Below are 15,884 nucleotides of genomic sequence, written 5' to 3' on the forward strand. Positions count from 1 at the left end.
TTGCCAAGTCAGGTCACAGAAAATTAAAACTGTCCTTTATCAATATCTCACCAGTTCAGGAAAAAACGCTACGTCAGTATGTTAATATCGACAAAAATCAGAAATTAACATAGCATTGCAAATCGATTACCCATCAATAATAATTTTTTTAAAAATCCATAGGACAGAGACTCATCTTTCACAGCTGAAAACATTTCACTTTGTGAAAAAAAATCATTGTCTGGTCTGTGTTTTCTCTTTTCATTTCTCTGCAGGCTGGGAACCACTTGGCCACATACAGTTTCCAAGAGGCGGGGGTTGTCAACCCCCCTGTTTGACATCAGGGGAAACAGACCCAGCAGACAGACAGCTGTCTTTCCTGTCCACACCCGGTCCTTGAATACTCCCCCGAGGGAACCCTACAAGAGGTAGGAGACCTGAGTTCTAGTCCCAACTCTGCTCCTACTTTTCAGAGAAGCTGCCCTGAAATCTCTTCCCCTCTCTGAGCTTCGAGCCTGCGAATCTTTCAGGCGACACTGAGCTCGAAGGCAGGCGCGCTCTGGTTCAGCATGGGGGACTGGGGGCTCAGGCTCGGCTGAGCTCAGGAGCCAGCATGGACTGGACATCAGGCCTCTTTCTCTGGCATCACCTCCGGGCCTCAGTTTCCTCTTCTGGGAACGAGTTCTAGGATCCTTGCCAACAGCTGCCTCGCAGACAGGCACGGGGGCCAAGGGGTGAAGACTTGGCACGAGGGGAAACACTTGGGAGAAAGAGGCTGGCCGACAGCCCAGGGCCTCAGATAAGAGGCACATGGGGCCATTTCCAGTTCCAGAAAGACCAATATGTCCAGACACCCAGCCCAGGACAGAGGTTTGGGGCTTCAGCTGGGGGACCCCAAAGTTTTCATCTTTGGACAAAACCAGGCACTTTCCTCTCCCTGGTGGAAGGATCCTCAAGGCCCCAGGTGCCAGCTGGGTTCTTGATGGCTCTTCATCCTGGAAGCTGACTGTGATCAAGACACGGCTATGAATGGAAGTGGGTCTCAGTTGTCTGGGAAATGTGTCCTGGCTGCCTAGCTGTAGATGGAAGGGGTAGACAGAAATGGGGCTCACCAAAGTGGCATCTTTGCAAGTGTTGTGGTTAAAGCTGTCTGGATTCCAGCTCTGGGTCTGCCCTCGCCTGCTGTGTGACCTTGGAAAAGTCACTTAACTTCTCTGTGCCTCTACTTCCTCAGGTACACAATGGCCAGGCAAGAGAAGAGGACTCCATTGTCTGTGAGTGTCCCCTTCAGACCTGGTGATCCACGCATTCTCTACCCCAAGTTTCTCCAAATGAGCCACAGAGACAGGGATCAGACGATGGGGCCTCTTCCTGGAGCTGAGACGAAGATTTCTGGGGGACACAATTTTGGTCTTGAAATGGATAGAAATATGACGGCCCTGAATGCAAGATTCCCATGCTTAAACAAAGGGTATGCGCTCAAAAGAACTTGATGTGTTTTAAAAATAAAGTGTACAACCTCAAAATAACTAGTGAGGATTTGGTCTTTCCCTAAGGAAAGGAGGGGGCTTCAAGTGATGCTCCAGCTCTTGTTCTCCAAAGTCTGAGGCTGCCGCCCTCTCCTGTTGGGGCTTATGTGTTCATTTCCTCACTAGTGTGCACTGCGTGCCCGCGATGTGCTGGGTGTGGGGATGGTGGATGCCCCCGGGGCACCTTTCTTGGGTAGCTGAGGCACGCTTCCCCCGACCACAGCCGACTCCCAGAGGGAAGAACCACCAAGCGTGCAGTCAGCAGCTAGGACCTTGAGAACCCTTCCACTGGGGACAGGTCAGTGCTTGGGTTTTGCCCAAAGATGCTCCAACCACTCAAGCTCTGGAAGATGGCAGCTGGCTCAGAGCACAGGCTGCAGAAGAAAGGAAGGAGATGGGGAGAGGAGGAAGGGGAGAAGGGAGAGCAAGAAGGGGTGGAGGGGTCTCAGGGACAGGAAGTGCACTGAGGAGTCGGGGGCGGGACAGCCAGCCTTCGAGCTGGCTCCCCACAGTGGCCTTTGTTGGCACTCCATGAGCTTTGGAGCCCCCTAAGGAACTTGAGTGTCTGGGGTGCCCCTAGCCTTCTCATATGACATCCTGGAGGAGAAACCAGCTGGCCACCACCACCCCTGGGGAACCAGGTGATGCCCAAAGAGACCTTTCAGATGGTTCCAGAAATTATTGCTACCCAAGGAGCCAGGACCACCTTTGACGTCACCCCTGCGTCCATACCACCACCTGAAAGGGAGCTGCCACAGCCCCAGTTTTCAAGAACACGGGGCAGCAACTTGCCAAAGCCCCACAGCCAGAAAGCAGAAAGAGAGAGAGCTACTCACTAAATCCACTCCATCGCTGGGGACACAGTTAGCAACGAAGTAGCGAATGCCACGCCCTTACTGAGCTCTGGGCCTCCAGCTAAGCGCATCCCCCATGCAAATGCCCAATTTCAACTTCCCCAATCCCCAAATTCTTTCCTTCAAACAACTGTTGGTGGCAAACACCAAAATGACAAAGATGAAAAATAAAATAAAATAAAATAAAATACGCCCTCCCCGAGATCCCCCACCCCAAAGTTCCTGCAAGGCAGCGTCATTCCCATTTCACAGATGAGGAAACCAAGGCTGCAGAGCTGGGAAGTCAAGGAATTTGAAGCCAAGCAGCCGGATTCCAGAAGCTCCGACCACCACGCCCTCCTGCCCCTCCAAACACACCTTGATGAGACCCTGCATGGTCTCCGAGCACCAGCTCCAGCGCCCACACAGGGAAGGAAGGATGCCTACGAGCACGAGGCCAGTTTTACCAGTTCAGCAGAAAAGGACAGGGACCCCAGGCTCCTCTTTCAGGTCGCAGGGCACCGCCTGAACCACCCTTAACCAGCTCGGCCCGCAGGCTGTGTGAGAAAACTGCAGGGCGCCAGGAAGGCAGTGGAGATGGGGCGTGTGCCAAGATTGCAACACTTACCCCCATAGCATCCCAGGCCTCCTGTGCTTCTCTGAGCTCTGCTGATGTGTAGCTTTGTCACGTTTGAAAAAAAAAAAAAATAGTTAACGCAATTCTGGCCACTCCACCTACAAGAAAAGGGCAGAGCAGAGGCCCCAGTGGAGGCGTAGGAAGTTGGAACGACAAACTTCTCTGACGGAACTGACTCAGGAGCTGCCTGTCCCCAGGTCCTTGGAGCAGAACCTCCAGGAAGATCCCGGGGCCAAAGGCTCCCCTCACCTGTGTCCGCACTGCCTGAGGGTCCACCATCGTGGACACTCCGTGTTGGTTTAAGACACCATATTCACAAACCTCTCTCCCGTGAGCTGTCATCAGTTGCAAACACCTTGGTGTGAAAGAGTTAACTGCTTTGGTTTCCAACGGAACATCTGCATGAGAACTGGCTTCTGAGGGAATGGGGCATGAGACTGATTTAAGTTTCCATCGAGCTATCAAGGGCCTATGAGACAGCCCTAATTGGGGTAGGGAGGGTCTGCGGCAAAAATGGAAAGGCCTAGAAATCACAGAAGAGGAGGGGAGGTGGGCTCTGGAGAAGGGCCCAGAAGAAAAGCAAGAGCCCTGGTGGTGCCCAGGCAAGCGAAGCGTGCGATGTCAGGAGCATGTCTCCCTCGGTTCCAAGCTGTGTGTCCTTAAGGAGCTGACTAACCTCTCTGAGCCTCCGTCTCTGTGTGTCATCATTTACAGGAAAAGAAGATGAGCTGCTGACAGGCTGCGGGTTGGAGCAGAAGTGGAAGTGATTAAAGAATTCAATCTCATTCCAGAAAGTATTTACGGGAAAAAAAAAGTATTTACCAGGAACCTCACACATACCCCATCTTTAGTACCCAGAGTCTTTACAGGAACCCACTAAGTGCAGGGCCCAGGGCTAAGCCCTTTACAAGGATTATCTCCTTTAATTGTCACCCAGGGCAGGTCCTGCCTTCACTCTCATTTATAAGTAGGGAATATGAGGCTGAGAGAGAAAAATGGACCCAGTAGCACTCAGGTCTACCTAACACCAAACTGAATCACTACACTGAGAGCCTCACCAAAGCACATAAAGCTAAGTCCGCTGGAGGCAGGATGCATTCCCAAGACAGAGAGCGGGGCTGTGAGTCAGAGAATGGAGGAGGAGTGAGCACAAGTCCTCTCTTGGGGCCTCAATTTCCACAGCTGTAAAATGGGACCGTTTGCCCCACCTGCCACGTTTCTGACGAGTCTGCGTGATCCCCAGGAGAGGAGTGCCTGGCCCCCCCGAAGAGAATCTTGGCGGTGGAATTGGGCAGAAGCCCAGTCCAGCCTTAGAGAATGAAAGCTACCTGTCCCTTCAGGCAGGAGAAACAACACACAGAGCTCTTGGAAGGAAGAACTTCGCTGGCTTCCCAGCCCCCTGGAAGGTGTGAGATGCCAGAGCTGGGAAAGGGCTGAGAATAGAGGGTGAGCAGAATGCACGGAACAGGGACCAGCCCAGTGGGACAGGGGGAGGCCCCGGGCCCCAGCCTGAGGAATCCCCTCCCCCAGGCACACCAGGGATCAGTGATGGGGAGGTGAAGGCCATCGCCCAGCCGGGCTCAGGGAAGCTGCGCTGCCCTTCCTCAGAGCCCTGTTTCTGATTTCCCTCATGTCTGAGATTTTTCACAGGAGGGGGGGCAAACCCAGGAAAAGAAAGGCCCGTGTAAGCCAGACAGGCCCCACCGCCTCCCTGGGGAAGACAGGCCGGGGACCCCAGGTCTCTACCCAGTCCCTGCCCACCTGGCCTTTCCAGCCTCTCGCAGCTCAGGACTCCCGGTCCCCGCTTCTCCCCGCACCCCCGGAGCCAGGCCCTCCTGCTCAGGCCGCATTTGGTCCTCAGCTCCAATTGTGTGCCAGTCGGAATCTCACGCAAGCCGCCCAACAGCCCCTCTGTCAGAAAAGCTCTTTCATGACGACGCCCCGTTTGCAGTGGAGGAAACTGAGGCTCAGAGCAGTTAAGTGTCCTTTCTGACATCTCACAGCCAGCAACCGGCAGAAGTGAGTTTCAAAATGGGTCCATGAGCTGGCAGAGTCCCGCTTCTACCCACGGGTGGCCATCCCATTCTTACTCAAGGCATGCCCTATTTCTTCCTGACCCAAATCCTCGGCAGTTAAAGAGGCCCCCCCGTGAATCACGTCTGTCTTAAAAGAGACTGAAAATTGCCCGCGTTCCCCAAAGACCCACTCTTGACGTCAGTCAGCTCTAATCCCCCAGCGATGGGGGGGGGGGGGCGGGGGCGGGCAGCGGACCCTCAGTGCCCAGGCTGGTTCATCTGGCTCCAGCGGGCAGTGGCCAAGTCCCTCTCCCCCCCGGTAAACACATCACAGCCCAGACACAGCTGCCGTCCTAAATCAACTCTCTTTCGCTCCGAAGGAAACACCTCGTTTCTCCCAAGCTCCGTGCCTACACCCATCAGCAAGTCCTGGACGTGCTAGGAGAGGGGACCCAGCCTTCAGCCACGAAAGCCACCAATGCAAAGAAACAGTCTCCTCTCTGAGCTGATTTCTGGATCAGACAACCCAGGAGATAAAGCCACAAACCGACAGGCCCTCTGCCAAGCTGGAATTTCAAACTCAGTTTGCTTGGGATTGTCTGGAACCTTCGATCATCCAGACCTTCCAGTTTAAGCATTTAAGGTCTGGGGACAACAAGATGTTGCTCTAGTGAAATGGGGCACCTTGGGCCACCCAGAACATTGAGTGGGACCTTCGAGGCCCTGCAGAACACCCGGGCTCCCTCCGGCCGCTCCCTGCTTCCATCCGCCGCACCAGCACCAGACACCTCTCGCTCGTCAAGTCAATATCTTTTATTTCTGGCCAACTTCTCCTCCAGGCACTCAAGCCTAACTCATCCTTGGAACCAGCTCAAATACATGCTCCCTTCTCCCAGCTCTGTTTCCAGGCTTCCCCCATTAAAGCGACCCCCTCTTTGCTCCTGTGGTCCTTTGCACCCTGGATGCATCAGGCAGGTGCTAATAATATGAGTGTCTTTAACAACAAGCTCTCAGTCAAAATGGCCCGGGACCGGAATGGATGCTAGATGGAATGGCCCCAGGCACCCTGCCGTTAAAGACATAAAGCCAGATGGACCCCACACTGTTTACACACCTGTCTTCCAGCTCAACTGGGAGCCCCCTGAGGGCAGGGCTTGTCTCTCCCTGTTATCCTTACTGTCAGCACACTGTAGGTCCTCAGATAATGCTGGTAGAGTGAAGGCTCTGTCCTGACTCACTACCTTTCCTGGGCTCCTTTAGACAAATCCTTTAGACACTTTTTCAGCTTCCGTTTTCCCTTCTGAAAAGCAGAAGTTCCAGGCACCACGCTAAGCACTTAACTCAGACGCTCTTTTTTCTCCTAAGTGCCGCCCCATGGTGTGCATGGTTCCATTCCATTTCACAGATGAGAAAACTCACTTGCTCACAGCTGCGAGGTCTGTAAGTAGTGGAGCGGGGATTTGAATCCAGCCTGAGCGATGCCAATGCCTGGGGCCTCGGTCAGGCCTGATAATCACCCCATACACCTCATTGGTTGTTTACACCCACATCTGTCCTGACTGGTCAGTGCTCCATGGGGCCAACTGTGAATACCCGGATGGCCCCCATCTGAACCCTCAGTGTCCAAATTCAGGAAATTGATGGATGCCGTTCAATGTGACAGTCCACACTGGGGTGGGCAGAATAAGGCACTTCCCAAAGATGCCCACGTCCTAACCCCCGGAACCTAAGATTGTGTTCCCTTACGTGCAAAAGAGACTCTGCAGATGTGATTAAGAGCCTTGAGATGGGGTAATTATCCCGGATTATCCAGGTGGGGCCGATGTCATTACTATTCAGGTCTTTAATAAATAAGAGAGAGGCAGGGGGTCAGAGGGATTCAGTGTCAGAAGGGTTCAACCTGTGGCTGCTGGCTTTGAACATGGAGAAAGGAACCGTGAGTCAACCAGCATGGTCAGCCTCTAGAAGACGGAAAAGGCCAGGAAAAAGATCCTCCCTTAGGCCCTCCAGAAGGAATAAATACAGCCCTACCAATACTTTGATTTTATCCCCATGAAGCTCATTCAAGGCTTCCGATCTCCAGGACTGTACAATAATAAAAATGTATTTTTTTAAGCCACAAAGTTTGCGATGATTGTTATAGCAGCAACAGGCTCTCATACTGGCTGTCTGAGCTCTTAGCTCATCTCCCACTCAGGAATTCCTAATTTCTGACAGCTGTTCAAACAAATTCCCGTAACACAGGATGGGAGTATTTTGAATGTCCCCCGTCCTTAACCGCCACCCCGGATCATTTACTGGTCACTGCACACCCTCTCTCAACGGCTCCAAAACAAGAGGAAAACGGAAGCCCAAAGAGGTCATGTGACTTGCTGGAGTTCACGCCGGTGGCTTGTGCCAAACCCAAGACTAGAACCCGGGTCTCCCTGCCTGCACCCCGGCAGCCCTCCTCTGTCTCCTGTGTCTGACCCCCAACACCCAGAGGGAAAAACTGAATGTGCTAGCCACTGTTTCTCGCACCAGTCACCCCACCCACCCACCTCCTTGCACAAGAGCTTGCCCCCAGCGGGAGCCTGCGATTAAGATCAGAGGACCCAAGTCAAGTACCCCAAGAAAGCAGAAGTGATTCTGACAATTCTGCCTGGACAGCAGCTGACCCCCCTGCTGAGTCAGCTGCTGACATTTCCAAGGTTGCCAGAGCACGTCTGTGGTTGGGGGAGACCACCTCCACCCCTGGAGCCCAGGACTTCTCCACAGGGCCAGGCATGAAGCCAGGATACTGGCCGAGATGACCTTTTCTACCCTGGGAACCCAAAGTCACAAGGCACCAGATCCCAAAATCAGCCCAATGGTACAAAGGCAAATTTCAATGCCCAGTTTCCTGAGAATAAAAACAGAAATGGCTTCCCTGAGCTGGCCATGCGCTGTACTCACGTGTATTTTGATGTCTATTAACTCATGGCACCACCCCCCTCAACAATCCTAGGAAGGAGGCCCTGATAGTGTTCCCACATCCCAGATGAAGACACCTAGGAGCAGGATTTGAGCAGATGGGTGGCTATGGCCACGTCACGCTGACAACTAATGCCAACCAGACATTAAATTCGGCGTTTGGGATTAACAGCTACACATTACTATGTGCAAAACAGATAAACAACAGGGACCTACAGTAGAGCCCAGGGAACAATATTCAATTTCTTGTAATAACTTATAATGGAAAAGAATCTGAAAAAAAAAAAAAAAGCACGTTTGCTACTCGGATATGTATAACCGAACTGCTTTGCTGGATACCTGAAACTGACATTGTACATCAACTACACTTCAATTTAAAAGATAAAATTAAAAAAAATTTTTTCTTAAGGGGAGGGTACAGCTCAGTGGTAGAGTGTGTGCCTAGCATGCACAAGGTCCTGGGTTCAATCCCCAGTGCTTCCATCAAAATACATAACCCCTCCTCCACAAAAGGTTTTTTTTTCTTTCTTTGACAGCACTGTGTAGAATTAACCTGGCCTCCGGGTTCCATCCAGCAGGGCCAGAAATTCTATTCTTTCTCTATCTTGTTCGTGCTCAGACCTGCAAAACGACAGAGGTTCCAAAAGAGAAATGAGTTAAATTAACTGGTTTCCTAATTTTGCCTGAAAACAGCATGTCCCAGGGGACTGCCAACCCACAGGGCCCCTTCCCTGTATCCCAGGCCCAAGCCTAGGGCTTCACCCTCAGCTGGGGGCGTATAAGGAGTCCCAGCCTGGAAGCCGAGCGCCCCAGGTCCTAATGTCACCAGGTGACCTGGGGAATGTCACTCAACCAATCAGGGCCTCACTTTCTTCAAATCTAAAATGTAGGCAAACGCGACTACCCCCTGGCCCCTCCAAAGTCCCATGAGGGTAGGAACCCTGTCTTTTGCATTATTCTACCTCATGGTGTGCCAGACAGAGTAGGTACTAATAAACGTTTGTTGAGCGAATGAATAAAAGTGTATGCTACAAGTTTGCCTCCTCTCCCCCAAAGGCCTTAAGAATAGGGACCAGGCCTGATCCATCTTAAGTTCTCACATGGATACAGCTTTCACTCGTCCGTGGATTTATTCACACGGGGAATTGTCCTCAAGCACCCACTACGTGCCCGGCCCAGTCAAGGTCTGAGTGTCACCCAGGACCCACAGATGGCCTCAGCCTGTGTCCTTACACGCTATCTCCTTCTCCTTTTTCTGGCCAGTGACTGTAATATGTAGTCCTGCTGGACCTCCTCGGCCCAAGACAGACACCAGCTGCCTTCTCATCTGCACGCTTGGCCCATTCTGGGGACTTGAACAATGATTCCTTCACTTCCACTTCCCTCTACCCAGCCCTGGGGGAATGCAGCCAGAGGAAAACCCCTACCCAAACCACACACATGCACTCACACACACACACACACACACACACACACACACACACACGTACCCTCGCACACATGCACTCCAATGGGCAAAGGGACCCTAGGCCAGGAGTAGGATTTCATGAGTTCAAATCCCAGTTCTTTGGCTTATGAGCTGTGTGACTTTGGGCAAGCCCCTTTCCCTCTCTGAGCCTCATTTTCTCCATCTATAAAATAGGAAGGCTAACCATGAAGCCTTTCCACAGAGGGTTGTCGGGGGATTCAATGAAACAGTGCATATGAAAATCTTTGGCTCAATGCGCCTCTGATCAATAAAATTGTTATATTTGCTTCCTTTTTTCCAGGAGGGAAGGAGAATGGCCATTGCCTAAGTTCCAGGAAAATCCATATTTAGGGGCATGGAATGTGGGAATTAACTCAGTATATTTGACAGGGGATTATCTTGAGAATAGGAAAGTATTTGTGGCCTCAACGTCACCATGTTAACTTTAAGATAAACTAATGAAAATTTAGAAGTTAGCATCAGGGACTGGAAGAGACCCAAGAGGTCACCATATTTGTGGCAGAGACAGCTAGCTGTCCACAAAAATTTATTCTCCCTTCCATGGTACACAGCTATTGATGAGAAAGCTCTCATCTTTCTTGCCAAGAACTACATTTCAAAGCCTCCTTTACAACTAGACTAAAGACATGACTATTTCTCACACATGGTACAAGGCTATTAAGAAGCAAATATGCCCTCTCCATGCTTTCTTTTATCAGTGGTGAGGTCCAAGGGATAGTAGGGATGTGAGATGGGTCATTGAATCACTGATTGAAAGAGGACCATCCTCCACTCAAATACCTGCCTTATAATAAATGTCTGCTTTGTCTGAGCCATTATACACATTTGGGTCTATTTGTTACTACAGCTACTACCCTGACTGATACAACATTCAACTTCATTATTTACAAATGAGATGATGATGGCCAGAGAGTGAAAGTACCTTGCCTAAGGTCCCACAGCAAGCTCAGCAATGCTTAAGAACTTGAGTGTCTTAACCATTTGAAGTAGATTTGCAGTTTTCAACCTGCCCCCTGGAGATTAGAGGGTATTTCTAGAGGCCCTTCAGCAGTGACATTGATATTGACTGAACTGCTGTCTGGAGTCCTCCGCTTCTGTTTCAACTAGAATAATACAAATTTTATCTGTCTTCAGATTGTACTTCTCCATATATTTCATCAGAGGAAAGGCTTCTGTGGCTTAAAATAATGTCAGAACCCATACACTGGGTGATTGCTAATGTGATCTGACTTTCTGTGGTACATGACCAAGTTTCGCTTCTTCCTCACCATGCCTCCTGGCCTCAGCTGCTGACACAGGGCATGTAGGCTCACAGAAGTATGTAGATATTTGCTTAGAAAGGAAAAAAGAAGCCTCTGTATGCAGCAAAGAACCCAGAAACCTCAACAAAGTACAAAAAGGAAAGAATTTCAAGTACTCCAGCTCAGTGGTTTCTCAAGTTTTGGGGAGCATCGGAATCATCGAGGGTGCTCATTCAAAATACAGACTCTCACACCTCATCCTCAGAGATTCTCACTCAAAAACCCAAAGCTTTAAGAAACACTCATAATTATTCTGAGGGTAGTGGTCCCAGGGTTGCACTTGATAAACCCTGAGTCTAACTTGTAGCTGTGAAACTGACAGTGAGAACCACACCCATGTAGCAGAGCTCAAACAAGATGAAATCGGCTTTTGGTTTTCTTATCCACTGGCAGCAGCCTAAGTGGTAATAACCTACTGCTAAAGAAATCAATAATCATTTCTATTTGGCTTAGATGGCTGTCACAGGTGTAGGCAGCATGGCGATACAGAAATGATAATCACATAACAGCAAGAGTTTATAGAGCCCTTTATGTCATGAGAAGCCCGCTGCTCAGTCTTCGACATGTGAGTTCTCATTTAATCCTTATAATAATCCTATGGTGTAGTTACTACTCCTATTCACATTTAATAAATGAAGAAATCGAGGCATAAAGAAAAGCTGTGCAAACACTCAGCTGGCAGGTTCTAACTCATCCAACAGAGCCCAAGCCCAGGGTCACAGTGTTCTATTGCCTCTTGTGGGCATCTAACATCAGAATCCCTCTCCAGGCCTCAGTTTCCTGGTCTGTAAAATGGGCATGTTAAGTATATCTTTATCATATAGCCACGGCGAGGATTCAAGAAAATCATGGCAATACAGTGGTTTGCAAACTGAGAGGAGTTGAGTAAACACCTAAGAGATGAGACTTCAGTCTAACTCCCCATCCCATTTTACAGATGGAGAAACTGAGGCTTGGTGACTTTATTTCCTCAATGAACATTTACTGAGCACCTACTCCAAATGAGGTCCTGCACAAGAAGAGAATAATACCCCAAGTCTGGCCTCAAGGAGCCCCCAGGCTAGCAGGAGAGACAGACGAGATGACTGGCAATTATAACACAGTGTGAGAGGGGCTGTGATGAGGGGGGTGGGTACAGGCACCAGGAGAGTCTAGTGGACAGGTGTTGACCCAACTGGTTGGCAGAAGGTGTCAAGCCAGAGAGGGGAGTAACTTGCCCAAAGTCAGATTTATCTATTCCCTGAAGTTTTGGAGGTCCAGAGAAGGTCCCTGTTCTTCAGAGATAACTCCTTCCATGGGCTTCTCAATGCCTGACCGCCACTTGGGCATCACTGGTTTGAATTAAACCTTCTTAACAAAATACCAAGATACCCTCCTCCCACCGCCGAGTCCTGGATGAGCCGTTTGTGTTCATCTCAGCAACCGAGGCATTTAGAGGAATCTTTCCTCTGAGCAAGTTTGGAGGAAGCAGGAGAGACAGCAAAAACTTCAGGGAAGGAGGTGGGGGATGCTAAAAGGGAAGTAGGGGCCAGGCCCCTTAACAGAGAGAGAAGGCAGACCCAAGGCCTGGCCACTTCTTCGCTGACCTCTTTGAAAATTGCACAGGTCAGAGAGATCAGACTGCCATCAAGTAGCAGTTACTTGATTATAATAACATGCTGTTTGCTTGTAATTTTGCAAAATGCTGATCTGAATGGCTTGCCCACTTAAAATGTGCTACTCTGATCACGGACATAGAAAACAAACTGTGGTTACCAGGGGGGATAGATTAGGAGTTTGAGGTTAACAGATACCCATTACTATATATAAAACAGATAAACAATTTCCTGTAATGAACTGTAATGAAAAAGAAGTTGAAAATATATATGTGCATGTGTGTATCTGTATAACTGAATTGCTTTGCTGTTACACCTGAAACTAACATTGTAAATCAACTACACTTCAATAAAAAATAAGAAAAAAAGAGGGATAAAAAATGAATAAATAAATAAATGTGCTAGCCTGAAAGCAGACAGGGGAGTGGAATATTTCCAACAGATATCACTGGCAAGGGGTTCAGATCCTTCATATACAAAGAACTCTTGAATAGCAATAAGAAAAAGACAAACATGCCAACGAGAAAAAACATGGGAATGAGCTTGAACAGGGTAGTCATAAAAGGGAACAATAAGATTATAAAGCATCCTCAGCATCAACAAAGAAACGCAAAGTCAAGCAGCCAGATGTGACTCTCACTTTTCCCATCAGGGAGGTTTTAGGAGATGGGTAGCAACTAGTGTAGGTGAGGCTGTGAGAATATCACACCCCAGTGTTGTGCCAGGGGAGTCCAAACCCGCACAGCCGTCCAGGGCAACGTAGCCAGGTGCCTCAAAAGCCTTAGAAACAGGCAAACTTTTTAGCCAGCTATTCTACCTCTGGAAAGGCATTCGCCAGACAAACACACAAACATGACGTGCTAGGAGCAGCCACTGCAGTGCCATTAATAACGACAATAATAGCAATAGCAACAATAATAATAAAGAAGGAAGCAACCTCATTGAGGAATGGTTAATCAATGCCAAGTCATCCTCTCTGTGAGGCCATTAAAACGTATGTTGGAAGAACACAGATCATATGGAAGGATGGTCATGATCCATGGTTGAGGACAAGGTAGGGTACCAAACAAGAGCCTGGAAAAACGTGTGTACGTCCACGTTGAGATACGCATACAGATCTGGTACGTTGTAGCTACTCAACCGACGTCATAGGTAAAATGAGTGAGTGAGCAAGTAACAGAGACACCTGCAAATCCACCTGCGGGGTGGGAACCTCCTCTTTCATCTCTGGAGCGGAAAGGTGGTACAGTCCCGTGGCTAAGAGGCGGGCTGTGCAAACCCCCATTCCATTCCCATCTCACCATCTCCGCAGGGCTGGGCCCGTCCCTTCCCCAGTCTGAGCCTCAGTATCTTCACCTGCAAAATGTGGACATGCACGGAGTCCTAAGGGAAATGCTCAGGTCACTCCTCTTCTTAACTATGGTAACCTCACAATTAGCTTGCATTACTTTGAAATCTGAAAGTCATCAGAGAGCTATTTCCATTCTGACAAAAATACATTTTATGGAAAACCAAAGAATTTCTCTCTCTACTAGTATTCTCCCCTTGCTGGCCCCTCTGGGTGATGTCAAAACCAAGAGTGATACCTTGTGGCTAGTCTCTGCCCAAGTCTTCCTGAGAATCCCGTGACTTCAGGCCACTCGAGGCTGCGCAGGAGACCCGTGTTCCCCGACTTCTTTCTCGAAATCACACCGTTCTTTGCCTGTTGCCGTTTGCCCGGAAAGCAGTTCGTTCAAAACCCACCCCGAATACCCCAGAGGCAAGCCCCGCAGAACATCCTCATCTCCCAGAGGCTCCCGGGGAGACCCGGTGGCTTCCTGAGCGCTTTGCTTGCTCACCAGGACTGCTGCCCTGAATGGGACAGAACGCTGCCAGAGAAACAGCTGGAGGGAGGAGAGAGGGAGGGGCAGGAAGCTGGGCTGACCGAGGGCGGGGGCGGCCAGCTGCGGGGAGGGGGGGCCGCAGGGGAGGCCGCCGGCGCCCGTGGGTGGTGGCTGGTGGTAGAGCCTGCCGGGGACGGGGACGGCCCGCCCCTCTGCGGGGCTGGGAGCCGTGCCCGCCGTCTGAGCGCAAACCAGGAGCACATGCGGCCCCGGGGCAGCCGTGGGAAGCGCGTCTGCTCCCTGAAAGGACCTCCGGAGCTCCAGACGGCTACGTACTTAGCAGACGGGCTGCCGGATATCCCAGCTCCCTGGGTCACCTCCTCATCCCAGGCGTCTGTGCATGCTGTTCCTTCCACCTGGATGCCCTTCCTGCTTCCTGCACCTATTCACAGCCTAATGACCTCCCGCTTCACTTTTTTTTTTTTTTTTTAAACAGCAATGAGGGTTTTTTTTTTTTTTAAGTAGCAAATGAACAATCAGGAAAATGTTTTATAATGTGTGATTTTAGTCAGTGTTACAGGGAAGTGAAAACCTTATACATAATTAGAATACACGTAACGTACCATTTCCAGAGAGCTAACTAACGACATCAAACCATGAACTATGTTCAGACTTTGTGTGGTTTAAACATAAATTGTTTTCATCCTCAACCCAGCTCCCCAGAGATAAATATCATTAACACTTTGGTACGAACACACACACATATATTTTTTATATAAATGTAAAATGGTTCAGTCATATTGTATGTACCATATTGTAACATGCTTTTATATTCAATGACTATATATGATATATATATATTACATATCTTATCTTTTTTTTAATTTTTTATTGCAGTGTAGTTGGCTTACAATGTTAGTTTCAGGCGTACAGCAAAGTGATTCAGTTATACATATACATACATATATATTTTTTCTTTTCAGATTCTTTTCCATTATGTTATTACAAGAAATTGAATATAGTTCCCTGTGCTATACATATATATATCTTACCCTGTTTTAACAGCTGCTAGTTATTCCATTGATTCCATGTAGTTTATCTAATCGATACTTTAGGAGTGGACGATTAGGTTATTTCCAGCTTTTTGACCAAAAGAAACACACCATTGCACACTTGTCCAATAATTTTCTTATATAAAATTCCTATGAACCTGTTTATTATTCCAAGAGACGTCTGCTTCCTCTTCATACCTCAGCTTGGGGCCACCTCCTGGGGAAAACTTCCCTGCCCCTGGGGGACTGCTCTGGGGTCCCCTCCCTCACGGCACTGATGCAGTATTGTCCCTGCCTGTTAGGGTGTCTCTCTCCCTCGCTCTGGGAACTCCTTGGGGAAGGGACTGTGTTTTGTCCGCTGCTCTGTCCCCAGCGCAAAGCAGTGTCTGGCTTCCTGTCTACATCACTGCATCACCATCGTCTGTGACAAATAATCAAAACAGCGGAGAGCCAGGCAGCGTGCTAGGCACTCGGTACTTAATCCTCATAAAGGAAGGAAGTGGGTACTATTTCTGCCCCCATCTTCTGATGAGGAAATTGAGACACAGAAAGATTAAGTCACTTGCCCAAGGCCACACAGCCAGATAGGTGGCAGAGGTGGGATTTCAACTGGGAAATCTGGCTCAAGACACTCGCCCATTTTACAGATGAGAATTCGGGAGGCACAGAGGGAAATTTG

General features: G+C 49.4%; 1 protein-coding gene across 5 annotated transcripts in view; it reads right to left on the reverse strand.

Annotated features, from left to right (window-relative positions):
- The window catches only part of CMKLR1 (chemerin chemokine-like receptor 1), a 43,255-nt gene extending 29,044 nt beyond the window's left edge, over positions 1-14,211 (reverse strand). For 2 of the 5 annotated variants that reach the window (XR_010378568.1, XM_064481124.1), the window contains exon 1: positions 2,720-2,914. Coding sequence is in view for 2 of the 5 variants with exons in the window: in XM_064481124.1 (XP_064337194.1) it covers positions 2,720-2,737 (18 nt within the window). In the remaining 3 variants the exon portion in view is untranslated. Of the gene's footprint in view, positions 1-2,719; positions 2,915-13,631; positions 13,687-13,916 lie in introns of those variants that run through there. The other 3 variants (XM_064481125.1, XM_010999124.3, XM_064481127.1) reach the window with 3 other exon arrangements.
- Positions 14,212-15,884: the final 1,673 nt, after the last annotated feature.

This window comes from Camelus dromedarius, chromosome 31 (assembly GCF_036321535.1).
Source record: "Camelus dromedarius isolate mCamDro1 chromosome 31, mCamDro1.pat, whole genome shotgun sequence".
NCBI classification, from domain to species: domain Eukaryota; kingdom Metazoa; phylum Chordata; class Mammalia; order Artiodactyla; family Camelidae; genus Camelus; species Camelus dromedarius.